Genomic DNA, 14,306 nt, shown 5'->3' on the forward strand with positions numbered 1-14,306 from the left:
CTTAAACTCACGGTGATCCTCCTGCCTCAGCTTCGTGAGTGCTGGGATGACAGAGGCACCTACTTTCCAGTGGGTGAAGATGCAGAGAGGAAGACAGCATTTCAGACCCTAATACGCACTTGAGGGTGGGGCAGGATGACGACCCAGAGAATGGTTGGTTGGGTGGGGGCTTCCTCCTGAGTAGAAGCATAAATGCCTCTGATGGGGTCATCAAGCAAAGACCTCAAGATACAGGGAAGGCAGCTATGGGAAAAGGTGCTCCGGTCAAAGGGTGCGGCAAGACAGAGCCCCAGTTCCAGGAATAGAAAGAGCTGGTGTGGACGAAGCACTGAAATTAAGGATGGACAAAACCAGCTCAGAGATGTAAGATGAGGCTTAACTTTGCGAGTGACCATGCTATACCTTCAGACATTCAAGGGTGGACATCCGGTCTTGGAGACCTGTTGCTACTTAAGTGTCTAAAATGGCCAGTTACTTGTGATCCCGGTCATCCAGTGACTGGATGGCACCAGCACCCTTCCTGTCCTCAGCACTCTCCCAGCAGCCCCTTCCGGCACAGGGAACTGCTTACCCCTTTGATGAAGGTGGGTCTGTCCTTGATGCCAAAGTTCCAGAGCATGACGTCACCCCCTTTGGAGGCCACAGCCAAGGTGCTGGGGTGCGCTGGGTGCCAGGCCAGGGCCGTGGCTCTCCTGTCAAAGGGGGAGGCCTTCTGGGCTATCCGGTAAGCAGCCAGGGAGTGCACGAAGGACTGCTGCAGGCCCTGGCAAGAAGGGAGGGAGGAGGAAGTGGGGTCACTGACTTCAAACCCCAGTCCTGGATAAACCACCGCCCTGCAACTTCTTTGGAGAACCGCCCGTGCCTGGCCTGAAGTCATCTGCAGAGGACTTGAACTAATCACGGAAGGTCAGGAGCAGAGTACATTCCAACTGACACTTTTTTTTTTTTTTCTGGTACCGGGAATTGAACTCACAACCTTGCGCTTGCCAGGCAGGCACTGTGCCACTGAGCTAAATCCCCAGCCCCTGACACCTTTATTTTTTTATGCTTATGTTTTTTGTTTTTGTTTTTTTGAGGCAGAGTCTAGCTATGTAATTCAGGCTGGCCTGAACTCACTATGTAGCCCGGACTGGCCTCAGACTTGTAGTGATCCTCCTGCCTCAGCCTCCCAAGTACTGAGATTACAGGCATGCAGTCCCACACCCAGCTCATGCCACCTTTACATAAGTAAGACTCTTCTCAGCTGAGTGCCCTGGAGCCTATGCTGCAGGGTCAGAGGGATGCGACAACCTGCTGAACCAACCCATTATCCTGCAGGAAAAAGGCAGCGTGGAAACCCTAGGAAATGCCTCACCTGCTGGATCGATGGCCAGGCAGCCTCACCCAGCTTATGTTGGTGCAGAACCCTAACGATGCTCCTGCCTGCTTTCGGGACCTGCAGGCTGCCCAGCCCTGCCCAAAGGCAGCCTGAGTCATATCTCCTGCTGGGACCTGCCAAAAACAACAGACACATATTTTCCTCTGCAATCTCAGGAAGGGTTCTCAGCTGAAGCCTCATCAGGAAAGCAGCGCCACTTCACTTAAAAAGGCCAATCTGTCCCATTGTCTCCTACAGCCTTTCCACAGTCTGTTTAGCCTCAGCACAGGGCAGAAACACTTAGCAGAGATTTGACCTATCCCCCAAAAAATGCTCTTCAAAGAGTATCTGAGGAGGGCAGGACTTGGGGTTGGACCCAGGGCTTCTGCACGGAGCTGCATCCCCAGTCCTTTTTCTTCTGAGACAAGGTCTTCCTAAATTGCTCAGGAAGGGCTCAAACCCTTTTCTCCTGCCTCAGCCTCCCAGAGTGCTGGGATTACAGGGTGTGCGCCACCATGCCAGGCGGCAAACAGTAATTTTGGACTGCAACTGTAAACACGACCTTGCAGAGTTCCCCAGAGCTGAGCCGAAGACACACACAACAGTTCGGTACATGGCAGAACTCTTCCCCACGTGGACTGGGAAAGCTGGAGTTGGGTTGGGTGGCAATTTAAAAATCACATGATAAAAAGTTTTAGGACAGGGGCTGGGAATTTAGCTCAGCAGCACAGCGTCTGCCTGGCAAGCTCAAGGTTGTGAGTTCGATTCCTGGTACCACAACAAAAACAAAAACAAAAATAAAAACAAAAACAAAAACACCCCCAAAATTTTAGGACAGCATTGAAGTGACTGTTTAGGGAAAGGAAACATTTTTAAATCCTCTATTAAAATAATGTAGAGGTGACCCAACTGTCAATCCTATATCCTACCTGTTCTGGCAGTAAGAGGATCTGGTAGGATCTGGAATGAATCTAAATTAACTAGGTTACTTCGTGGGAAGAAATCGAGTTGTTATAATAACACAAAGCAACTCTGGAGCACCAAGCTGTATTACTGGATCGAACCTCAAGGGTCCGACTTCTCGCGACGACAGATTTGTTTTTCTCAAGGACAAACACCACTTCCTCAACCACCAGCTCCAGCCTCTTGAGTTCCCCACAATCTGTGTAGCCCGAGGCTCACATTCTGGTAAACCGCTGCGGATGAGAAAAAAGGAAATTGCTGCTCTCACAGATGAAAGCAAAGACAGCTAACAACTCAAGACGAAAGAGTGGGGCAGTGGCAAGGGCCTGTAATCTCAGCCACCTGGGAGGCTGAGGCAGGAAAACAGGAAGTTGCAACCCTGCCTGCGGAATGTAATGACTTAGTGAGACCCTCAAAATAAACAAAAATGCTGGGGTTGCAGCTCAGTGCCAAGGCCCCGGGTTCAATCCCCAGGACCACAAAAAACAAAAACACTCAGCACCCACACAGCCAGAAAAGTTAGGGTTCTTTCAAGCAGCCCTCGAAATACCCACTCCATTCACACCAGGACTGAAAGGCGGGCACCGGCGTAAGGGGGTCTGCTTCTTCCTGCCACCTGGGGCGGTGCCAGTCATCACCAGCGGGCCCGGCGAGTCCCGGGGCTCCTGGGGGATGGGGCGCCCGCCCCCCTCGCTCTCCGGCGTGAGCACCCGCACAGCGCAAACAGGGAAGCAGAGGCGGGCGGGGCAGTACCGGGGCCCTTCGTGCGGGGCTTCTGGGCCGCCGGCTCCGGCTCCCGCGGGCTCCTCCTGCTCCTGGGGCGCACCACCACTTTGGGGGTCTTCTGGGTTTCTGGGCACTTCCTGGGAATCATCGCGTCCTCGGAGCGAAGGAGCACTAAACCCTAGGCCGAGATCACGAGAGAGAACTCTCGGCCTCTGAAGAGAGACGAGGCGGCGACGAGGCCAGCCGAGCCGCCACAGGTAGTCGTGCTAAACCAACTTCCCGCCAAACAAGCCCAGGGCTAGTCCGTCACGAGCTCCGGCCCCGCCCCTCGGAGGCCCCGGCCCCGCCCCTCGGAAGCCCGGCCCCGCCCCTCGGAAGCCCCGCCCCTTCCTCAAGGGCGGGGTGCGCTGGGAGTCCGGCGTGCTAGCGTGCGTGCGTGTGTGTTGCGTGAGGGGCGGGGCCTGCGCTTCCAGCCTCCGGGGTCGAGAAAGTGGTGTTATTTTTTGCACGAAGAACTTGGCCTCTTCCCTAGGTGTTGGGCTTGACGAAACTTGATTGCTGGTGTCTCAGCTCAAAAGATATAAACATTGTCCAGATTATGGAAATATCCAGACGTGTCCCTATTTTGGCCAATGAGGACAGCAGCGGTTTTGCCAATCACAGCCTTACCTTTACTTCCTTCCACCTCATAGATAAGTTTTATTAGAGATACTGTAAGGGTTAGATAGGAGTAAACAGTATTGGTATGCTGTTGTGACTATAGATAATGATCTCATACCGTATACTAAAAAAAGCTTAAAGAATTTTGAGAGATTTAACCATGTTAAAAAGGGTAAACGTTTAGTTAGCGCTGTGGCATATACCTGTAATCCCGGCCTTTAGGAGGCTGAGGCAGGATGGTGAAGTTTAAGGCCAATCTGGGGTCCATGATGAGACTATCTCAAATGATACTTGAGGAAGAAATAATATGTTAAACCTGATTTAAACAATACTGCATACATGTATCAAAACGTCAGATGGTAACTCATAAATATGTATAACTTTATGTATCAGTTTTAAAAATAAACTTTAAAACGATATTATAGGTGAGGAAAAACCTGTTTTTCCCCTTGTGCCCTTTTACACAAAGAGCAATGAATCTGCAGTGGAGGTGGCAAGACGAAAGGGCCCGAGCTGGGAGCAGTGAACTGAGTCCACGACCCGGAAGTACAAGGGGAAGCGAATGGAAGCTAAGGGTTATCGTGTAGGTTTGTACAGGTTTGTTTCAGTGTGGGTGCTCAGTCACGATGAGAGTGTGCTCTTCCTGGTACAGGGAGGGAGGCACCTTTGATTTTCTCGTGGGGAATCTCTTGATCTGCCTTTACTGGACAGAGGGAGGTCAGAGCCGCTCCTGCAGCTGCTGTTTCTCAAGTGCCTTCAAGCTGGGCGCAGTGGTGCTTGCCTGTTATTCTAATGTCCTGGACCAGCCTAGGATCTATAGTGAGTCCAAGGTCAGCCTGAACTGCACATCAAGACCCTGTCTCAAAAAAAAACCCTCACCCCTTCAGTTCAAAATAACCAATGTAGGTCTGGGGATTTAGCTCAGTGGCACAGCGCCTGCCTGGCAAGTGCAAGGTTTTGAGTTCGATTCCTGGCACTGGAAGAAAAGAAAGAGAAAAAAAAATAACCAATGTGAGCCGGGCATGGTGGCACACTCCTGTAATCCCAGCACTTGGGAGGCTGAAGCAGGAGGGTTGCCTGGAGTTCAAGGCCAGCCTGGGCTACATAGCAAGACACTGTCTCAAAAACAAACAAATAAAAAATCCATACACTTTAATGCTGCCAATCTGATAAGGGGGTGAGGGTGCAACAGCACTGAGCTGCAGGCCATGGAACACCCATGCCATGAAAACCCCTGGACAGATGTTTTGGTCCTCTCTGTGCTACTATTTTTCACATAAGGCATCATAAGGCAACTCATTCAAAAGCTGCTAGTGACAGCAAATTGAGGTCCCGTGTTCCCCCTGCAAACCAGGCATGAACGTGACCCTATGAAATGCCAGTTTCTTTGATCTGCAAAACAATAAGTGGCTTTATTGAGGTGTTTTCTAGAAAAAGTAGTGTTCCGCAGTGGAAAAGCATTGTACTTAGACTATGTGATCTTAGGGTCATCATTACATTTTTCCACGCCTTAGTTTCCCCATCACAAAATGAAAGGGGAAGGTCTAGGTGGGCCTTTGCACCCCTTTCAGGTTGATGTCAAACTCACAGGAATCTTCCTGCCTCAGCCTCCCGAGTGCTGGGATCACAGGCGTGCACCACCACACCTGATCCCTTTCAGTTTTAAAAGCTGTGATCTTGTGACATGCTCCAGAAGCAGCAAATGGCAGCTTTCCACTGTAATCTCCCTGGAAGTTTCCATGCAGTAGAAACCATTTTTCTGGTGCAGGCTGATACATGACAGGTTCTGCTCAAGCAGTCTGTGAAGCCGAGCACAGTGCTGAGTCTGCAGAAGCATCCATAATCCACACAGGCGAGGCGCGCTGGCTTCCCACACACAGTCAGTGCAGCTAGTGGTTTGCAAATGACAGCCTCGAAGATTCTGCAGAGCTTGCAGGGACAGAAGCTGAAATTCCTCCTGCAGGACTGGAAACAGGCTGGGGAGGACTCAGCCTCCAGAGTTCTTATTGCTTGGCATCCCCAGGCCATGTTCAAATGCCCAAATATGACCAAATTCACAGTAAGGTTCTATGGAAGCATGACTCCTCCCTCTGTGAATATTAAATATCCTATTCAAAAATATAATTTGAGGTTTGGACGCAGCTCAGTGGTAGAGCATGTGCTTTCCATGCGTCTGACTCTGGGCTTAGAAAATTGGGGGTATCTGCAGAAGTGTCAGACATCTAACCCTAATCCAAAACAAATTTATTCTGAGGGTTGGGGATACAGTTCAGCGGCACAGTGCCTGCCTGGCAAGCACAAGGTCCTGAGTTTGATTCCAGGTACCAAAAACAAATTTTTATTCTCTCTGTTTCTCTCTCTCTTCTTCTCCCTCTCCCTCTCTCTCTGCTTCTCTCCTTTTGAGACAGGGTTGCACTATGTAGTCCAGGCTAGCCTTGAACTCACTATATTGCCCAGGCTGCTCTCAAACTGACACTAATCCTCCTGCCTCAGCCTCCCAAATGCTGGGTCTTCTGTCTAGGGGGGATGAGGCAGCATCCACACCCTAAATCAGTGTCTGTCATGAAATGCCACCAGTACAGGACACCAGGGCTCTTCTCCAGGCAGCTGGATTTGCTGGCAATTGCCCGAGTGCTTGTGCCATCTATGGGAAATGCTTTGCAGTCCGTACAGTATTCTACAAATAGAAGTTGTTGTATGATCTCCCATGGAAGTGCTGCTTACTGATAAGATCTGATAAAGTTGGTGAAGAAGTCTGGTAGTCTCAAAAACCCTCACCAGTAAGATATCTATTGTGGACAGAGGAGGGAGACCAGAGAATCAGAAAAACAGGATTCCTAGCTCGTCTCCTTCTAGGTATTGTCTCGAAAGGGTTGAAGACACCATATCCCAATGATCCATGCATACCCGTGTTTACAGCAGCACAATTCATAATAGCTAAATATTGGAAGCTGCCTATATGTCCATCAACAGATGAATGGATAAAGCGTGGTATATAGACACAGCAGAGTACTACTCTGCCATAAAGAAGGATAAATTTGAGTCATTGGTAGGAGCATGGTTGTGCCTTGAGACTATAATGTGAAGTGAAATAAACCAAATACAGAAGCTTAAGTATGGCATGGTGTCTCTTACATGAGAGAGCCAAAGCATAAGCAAAGAACAAAATAAAAGCTAGACAATAGGAAAGAGGGAGGGAGATCGCTTGCAAAAGGGAAGGGGACCAAGGGACAGAGGGATGGGAGGGCAGGGCAGGGGCTGAAAAAAGAATCCAGACTGTGACGGGCACTCAGTGACCCCCCACAAGGACTGTGATCGCTATGCACTGCAAAGGCACACCAATACAGATCAAAGATTACCAGCTTCCACTGCCTGAAAAAAATAAAAAGAAGGGGATTGGGGTCCAGCTCCTGCTGACGCAAAGTTCTCTTCTGAGGACAGCGCAGGAGGGAAAGTGACCCAAGCTGGGTCCTATGGGCCCAGGGAGGAGTCCCATGTCGGCAGGGGGCCACATTCTTTCACATTCCCGCTGCCCACGCCTCTTCCTCGGCCAGGGGTGGCACATCCCCTTTTGGTGACCAAGCACTGCCCCAGGGAAAACCAGCGGCTATGTTTTCTGTAGAGGGGCTGCTGGAGGCATGGTGCTTATTGGTGAAGCCAGGAGCCTGGTGGATGGTGTCCTGGCACAAACCCACAGCCCCTCCTGACAGCCCGATTCCCAAGTGGCGCCCTTGCCCATGCGTGCACCCTGCTTCCCCTTGTGCTCAAGTACCCTGAGTCCTAAGGGCCCCGAGTCAGTTCTGTCCTAATTAGAGGCCATTGGCAGCCACAGGGCTGCTGAGCTATTCTTCAAAAGGCTCATTTATGAAACTAGATTAGGGAAAAGAAAACTTCCTACTTTTTAAGTGCAAGGAGCATTGCAAGAGATTTCCAAAGCTAACAGCTTTGGCCTTGGGTAGCCTGACATAGTGGGGTGACCAGTGATCCCCAAAAAGGTAGGTCTGCATCCTAATCCCCAGAACCTATCATTCTTCTTCTTCTTTTTCTTTTCAGTACTGGGGATGGAACTCAGGAACTTGCGCTTGCCAGGCAGGCGCTTATGCCACTGAGCTATATCCCCAGCCCCCAGAACCTATCATTTTTACCTGGGTTGGGAAAAAGGTCTTTGGAGATGGTTTGAAAATGAGATGAACTTTGTGGATTATCTGGCTCAAAATCCAGTGGTATTTATTTATTTTTTTAAACAGGGTCTCGCTCTGTAATTCGGGTTGGCCTCAAAGTCACTAGGTAGCCCAGGCTGGCCTCATGACAATCCTCTTGCCTCAGCCTCCCGGTGCTGGGATTACAGGTGTGCCCCAGCACACCTGGTGCAAGTACGTCTTTAAAGGTGAGGCCAAAAAATAAAAATAAAAAAGAACAAGGCCGAAGGAGATGAGATGCAGACAGAGAGCCAGGGAGGGTGGAGACAGACTGGAGCTGAGTGGCGGTAGACTCCTGCTGCCAAGGACTGCCAGCTGCCACCGAAGCCAGGCAGAGCAAGGTTCTCGCAAGAGCCAGCGCTGTGATTTTGATTTCCGGCCCTGAGAGCTGTGCGACAACCCATTCCTGTTGTTTCCAGTCACCCCACAGGATCGCGGCAGCTGAGAAACTCTCTGGCCTGTCTTTCCTGGTGCCCAGCCTGAGCCGGCGGAAACGGGCTTGCCAGGCTGGGCCAAGCAGTGCCACTTCCTGCTTCCTTGCTGGCTTCCTCCTCTGTCAGCTGGGAAGAGTAGGTGCCCCTCCGTGGGGATTGTCGTGAGGCTCGGTGACAGAGGGCAGAGTGGGATGCTTGGTGCTGGACACTGCCCCTGCCTGCGTCCCCACCCTCTGTCCTCTTGGCCTCTGTCTGTTGAGCTTGCCCTGGGGTGGTGAGCTCCATGGCCAGGTTGGGGACCATGGCTTCTGTTCCTTGTCCCGGTCTCTGGCTCACCAGTGATGTCACCAGCGGTGTGTGGCACAGCCCCCGGGGTGTCCTATTAGGGTCTCAAACCCAGTGTGACCAGAAGTGAGCTCTTTTCTTCTCCCCGACACTTCCCTTCTTTCTTTTTGAGGGAGGGAACAGGGTCTTGGCATGTTGCCCAGGTTGATCCTGAATTGCTTCGGCTCAAGTTATCCTCCCGTTTCAGCCTCCTAAATATCTGGGACTACAGCCAGGAAGCACCGTGCCCAGCTTTGAAAGTGAACTTAGCCAGGCATGGTGGTGCACACCTGTGACGCCAGCACTAGCAAGGCTGAGGTAGAAAGCTCACTGTGAGTTTGAGGCCAGCCTGGGCTATGTAGTGAGTTCAAGGCCCGGGTGCCCTACATAGAGAGACCTTGTCTCAAAAAGCAAAAACAAACAAAAGTGAATTGTTTTTATTTTCCTTTGTTTTGTTTTCTTTCTTTTTTTCTGTTTTGTTTTTGAGACAGGGTCTCATTATGTAGTTCAGACCGCCCTCAAAGTCATGGTGATCCTCCAGCCTCAGCCTCCCAAGTGCTGGGATTATAGGTGTGCGCCACCTCGCCTGGGTCTGCTTCTTGTTTCCCTCTAATCCATGGGTCGACCTAGATTTTGTGTGAAGGGCCGGACAGTAAACACTTTAGGCTCTGTGAGCCACACAATCTCTGTTGCAGCCACTCTGACCTTTGCTATGGTAGGAAGACAATATGAAAACACATGAGTGTGGCTGTGTTCCAATACAATTTGACTCACAAACACTGAAATTTGAATTTTCTACAAACGCTTCTTTTTATTTTGGAGGCAGGGTCTTGCTATGTAGTTCAGGTGGGCCTCAAACCTGCCATCCTCCTGCCTCAGCCCAATGAGCAGCTGGGATTATAGGCCTGGGTCATCCTCCTGGTTTTGCTGGGGCTCAGACCCCAGGGGCTCACGCTGACCCGTGACCTGCACCTTGCCCTCCCCCGATGCTTAGCTTTGTTTGATTTTAGTGGAAAATTCCACAGGATCAGGGACCTTGCCGCTGTTGTCCCGCTGAGGATCAGCCTGCAGCCCCATGTCCAGCACACAAAGGGGGCTCCTGAAAGCTTGCTAAGTCACAGGAGCGCCCCCCCCGCGGCCCAGGCCTCCCCTCCGCCAGCTAAGAAGGCCCCAGATGCACCAGGCGGATGTGTGGATGTACAGTCGCCTTCCTCCAGCCCAGTGGTTGAAAGGTGGGCGTGCAGCGCAGCGCCTGGGCTCCTCCTGCCAACTCCCCGTCTCTTTCCAAAGAATCCGCCCTGGGCAAATTCCTGACCCCAAGGAGCTTTCCTACAGCTGCATCCAAGCCTGCTATTTGGTTCACTCCAGCCCTTCCTCGCGCTTCCTCCTGTGTCCTAACCCAGAAGTGGCCTCCCCGCCGGGTAGCCCCTCTCCCTAACTCAGATGGGACAGGCTCTTCCCCTAGGGCTGCTCGGGATCTTAAAAACATTACGCTTGATCAGGACACTGTACTCAGCTGCCTGTCAGGGATGCTGGGCAATGTCCAGAGGCCCAGAGAAACTGGAGAAACAGGGTGCCTCTCTGCTTGCTCGCCTTTACCCTCCCCCAGGCGTGTGCTCAGTAGGCAGGAGGCTGCATTCTATCCCTAGCAGGAAAAGAAAGAAAAAAAAGGAAGGAAGGAAGGAAAGAAAGAAAAGAAAACCAAATAAGAAAAGAAAGGGACACCAGTTGTGTTGGTGCATGCCTGTATCCCCAGCACTAGGGAGGCTGAGGCAGGAGGGTTGCCTAGGCTGCATATGCAAGACTACCCTCAACTACACAGTGAGACTTTGTGTCCCAAAGGTGGACACAAACTTTTTGTGTCCCAAAGGTTTTGTTTTTGGTAGGGAAAGAAAAAAAAAGAAAAAGTCAGGTGTGTTGCTGGAAGATCATAAATTCAGCTGAGGTAGGAGGATCACTTGAATCTAGCAGTTTAAGGTCAAGTTGAGTAACATATTGAGATCTTCATCTCAAAAATAAATATATAACATTTTTTTTTGTCTTTTTGAGACAGGTCTCGCTATGCAGTTCAAGCTGGCCTTGAGCTCACTTTGTAGCCCTGGCTGGCCTTGAACTCTCAACGATCCTCCTGCCTCAGCCTCCTGAGTGCTGGGATTACAGGTGTGCATCACCACGCCCGGTTTAAATACATAAAATTGAATGTAATTCTTGAGTCACATCTTACATTTCAAGTGCCCTGTGTGACTTGTGCTGTCTTATTGAACCCCACAGCTATAGAACTCATCCACTGCTGGACGTTCTATGGGACAGCACCATCTTAGACCCAACACCCACTTGGAACCCTCCTCATTCTTCTTTGATAAACTCTTGCTACGCAGCCCAGGCTGGCCCCCAGTTTGCAGTGATGCTCCTGCCTCAACTCCCCAGTTGCTGGGATGATAGGCATGTCAAACCCAGGACTTCCTGTGTGGTAAGCAGGTCTCTACCTCCGAGCCACATACTCAGTTCTTCATTATAATGATTCTGATGCTGAACTGGGCGTGGTGGGGGTGCACATCTATAATTCCAGCACTCTGGGTGGTTGAAGCAGGAGGATGGCAAATTTGAGCTCAGCCTGGGTAACTTAGCAACTTAATGAGATCTTGTCCCAAAAATAAAAACAGTGCTGGGGATGCAGCTCAGTGTGAAGGCCTTGGGTTCAGTTCCCCATGCACCCCTCCACCAAATCTAACACTACACAGATATCACCAATAGGAGGCCGCTCCTTAGAGTTAGCTACCTCAATCAGCTCGGTCTATTTTCTCTGAGTAGTTAGTGTGCTTCGCACTTTACTTCTTGCACTCAGCTGTGCTGTGGAAGTGTCTCTTGGACTGGGTAGAGCTTGCCTACACGCACGCGGCTCTGGGTCCCACTCTTTGCACTGCAAAAAAGCAAAAGGAGAACAGAACAAAACAAAACAAGACCCAAGTCTCTTTCTCCCTCTCTCTTTTTTTTTTTTTTCTTGGTCTTTTCAAGACAGGGTCTCACTATGCAGTTCAGGCTGGCCTTGAGCTCACTTTGTAGCCCAGGGTGGCCTCAAACTCACAATGATCCTCCTGCCTCAGCCTCCCGAGTGCTGGGATTACAGACGTGTGCCACCACACCCAGCCCCAAGTCTCTTTCTCCACCTTGCTTTGGAAGGGTTGCAGAGTACGGCGTGATGGACTTTAGTTGGATAGCTACAATACTGGATCGCCCCCGGGATGGTCACTTGTTTCCAGTTTCCCTGACTACGGACAGTACTATATTTGAACATCCTTGTCTTTCCTCCTGCCCTTGTAGATGTGTTTGTCTGGGGTTGATACCCAGAGGTAGAATTGCTTGGTCACAAAATCATACCCCCTGGCTTGGCACAACCCATGCTCACATGGATGCCCCGCCACATGACTAATCGCCGCTCATCAAGGCCAGCCTGGTGCTGGATCCTTGGGAGAGGAGGTCTCTCCCACCTCTGCCCCCCATATGGCAGAGCTGCTGGACACTTAGAGCACAGCTTTATTTTCTGTGTATCTCCAATACCTAGCATAGGGTAGAGCTCAGAGGAAAAACCCAAATGTTTTCTGGACTTGGTGAATGAATGAATGAGTGAATAAATAAACAAATGAAAGCACGGTGCTCAGGACATTCCAGAAAGTCAAGGTGAGTCCCTGAGTGTCTTGTTCTTTGGCTGCAGACCAATCTGCACTTGGGAAGCTGCCTCTTGCTGGGTTTCTGTCTTTACCTGACCCTCCGGCCCCTGGTAGGTCACTGTGAACCCTATTCCAGTGGAGGATGGCGCTGATGAAGCAGTCTGATGAAGCGTGTCTGGCTGCATAGCTGGATACCTGATGGGGCAGGGGCGGCACTGGTGTGGAGTGGGTTTTCTGAGGGCATCCTGGTGTCCTTTCACCTTTGAAGCAGCCCAGGGTGCTGTGGGTTTTGCTTTATTTTCCCTACAGTACCTTTGGGACAATGAAGATCAGCTGCAAAGCGTCTGTGTTCTGCTTCCCGCTTTGAACCCAAGGGAAGCCAGATGTTTTCCAGCGCACGGCCCCTTCTGCTTTGACTCTGATGAGCGGCGCTCTTCCCTGCAGCTCCCTGGCCCGGCCTCCCCAGATCCCAGAGCCTGGCTGCCAACTTTATTTTTAATGAGGTTTTAATAGGTAATTAATTTCATCCTTGTATTTTCACACTTTCTGTCCAGGTATGTAAAGGCCCCCAGGCGCTCGGTGGGCTGTTAACTGATTTAAAATAATACAGAGCACCGTGGCTGCTATTAGACATTTCCCCAGCTCCTCTCATTTGCAGTTGTTTTACAATCTTAATGAGCTGGGGCCCAGGGCTTGGAGGAAGGTCAGCCCGGTCACCTGCCAGGTTTAATAAAGGTGGAAACAGATAGGGAGAGAAGACTCCTCCAAGCCCAAGAGAGTGGGTGTTGAAACTGGTTTCGGAAGCCGAGGCCTCCAGTTTCATATCCACTGCTCAGGGTCGATTTGTCACCCGCAGCCAGAGTCGGCCAGCCGAAGGTGGAGCGTCTTGGGCGCCTCCAGGCACCTTGGGGAGGCAGCTAATGTTACCTCTGAATCACCTCCATTCATTCTCCTCGCACACCCTTGTCCATTTTGTGAGCGGACCCATTGGCTTCCCAAACTCTTCCCGGACTTTGAATCAACGCCGTTTTCTTATATTTGAAGCTGCCTTTTGAAAATCTGCACGCACAGACTCACGCTCCTCAGGGAGTAGGGGTTGGGGTGGGAGCGAGGGGACAGCCAGGGGCCGGGTCCCCAGCCGCCCATTCCCCTGGGAGCGCTCTGTAGCACGAAGCCAGTCTCGGTGCAACCCTGGGGGCTGGGACCCGGCCGGCCCGGGCTCCCTTTGGTCTCTGGGACGCAGGGCGCTGCCGCTGGGCCACCGGGCGCAGGAGGGAGCGGGAGGAGAAGGGGCCGAGCAGGTGGCGATTAGGTCAGCCTCGGAACATTCTTGGACCGCTCCAGTGGATATAAATAACAAGCGGGGCAGGCTCCGAGAAATCCCGAGGGGCTGGGAGGGTGGTTCGAGGCGGGGAGGATTTCTTTAGGGTCATCCTGGCGACCTGGAAAAACTACGGCATTGATAAGGGGGTGGAGGGGCGAAGGGCTTGAAGAATGAATCGCGGTACAAAATCTGGCACTAAGAACGCGGAGAGGGAGGAGCTCGTGGTTTTTGTCCCACTCCCCCACCCCCGCCGCGTGTTTGTCCCAGGCCTTAGAATGAGCTCCAGATTAGCAGAGCTGTACCCGCACCCGGCCCGGCTTTACAGCCCCGGCTCCGCCCACCTAAAGAGCAGTCCCTGCAGGTCTCTGCCTCAGTTTCCACCATCTGTACAATGGGGATCCTAATGCTTCCTAGGGGGGTGGTTGGGACCTCGCCCGAGCAACCGTCTAAGGATGCTGTGCTCAGCAAAAAATGCAAAGCATTGTCGCCCCCGGAGCCCCTGGGGGTAGATGCAGGCCGGGTCCCGCTTGCTCGCGGATCCGAGCTTTGCAAAGGTGCGGGAGGGCAAAGCCGAAATCTGACCTTGGTGCCTCCGGCGCCACCCTCGGTTGTCGGCCCGGAGCAGACCCCGGAGCGCGCGACCGACCGGGG

At 51.7% G+C, this 14,306-nt stretch overlaps 1 protein-coding gene across 5 annotated transcripts in view; it reads right to left on the reverse strand.

Moving 5' to 3' along the window:
* The window catches only part of Ddb2 (damage-specific DNA binding protein 2, 48kDa), a 15,465-nt gene extending 12,118 nt beyond the window's left edge, over positions 1 to 3,347 (reverse strand). For 3 of the 5 annotated variants that reach the window (XR_001233896.1, XR_001233895.1, XM_013513922.1), the window contains exons 1-3: positions 3,074 to 3,346; positions 1,355 to 1,491; positions 572 to 763 (exon numbers count right to left, since the gene is read on the reverse strand). Coding sequence is in view for 2 of the 5 variants with exons in the window: in XM_013513922.1 (XP_013369376.1) it covers positions 572 to 763; positions 1,355 to 1,491; positions 3,074 to 3,194 (450 nt within the window). In the remaining 3 variants the exon portion in view is untranslated. Of the gene's footprint in view, positions 1 to 571; positions 764 to 1,354; positions 1,492 to 3,073 lie in introns of all 5 variants that reach the window. The other 2 variants (XR_001233894.1, XM_005383999.2) reach the window with 2 other exon arrangements.
* Positions 3,348 to 14,306: the final 10,959 nt, after the last annotated feature.

Source organism: Chinchilla lanigera, unplaced genomic scaffold (assembly GCF_000276665.1).
Source record: "Chinchilla lanigera isolate Chin_1 unplaced genomic scaffold, ChiLan1.0 scaffold00021, whole genome shotgun sequence".
Lineage (NCBI taxonomy): Eukaryota > Metazoa > Chordata > Mammalia > Rodentia > Chinchillidae > Chinchilla > Chinchilla lanigera.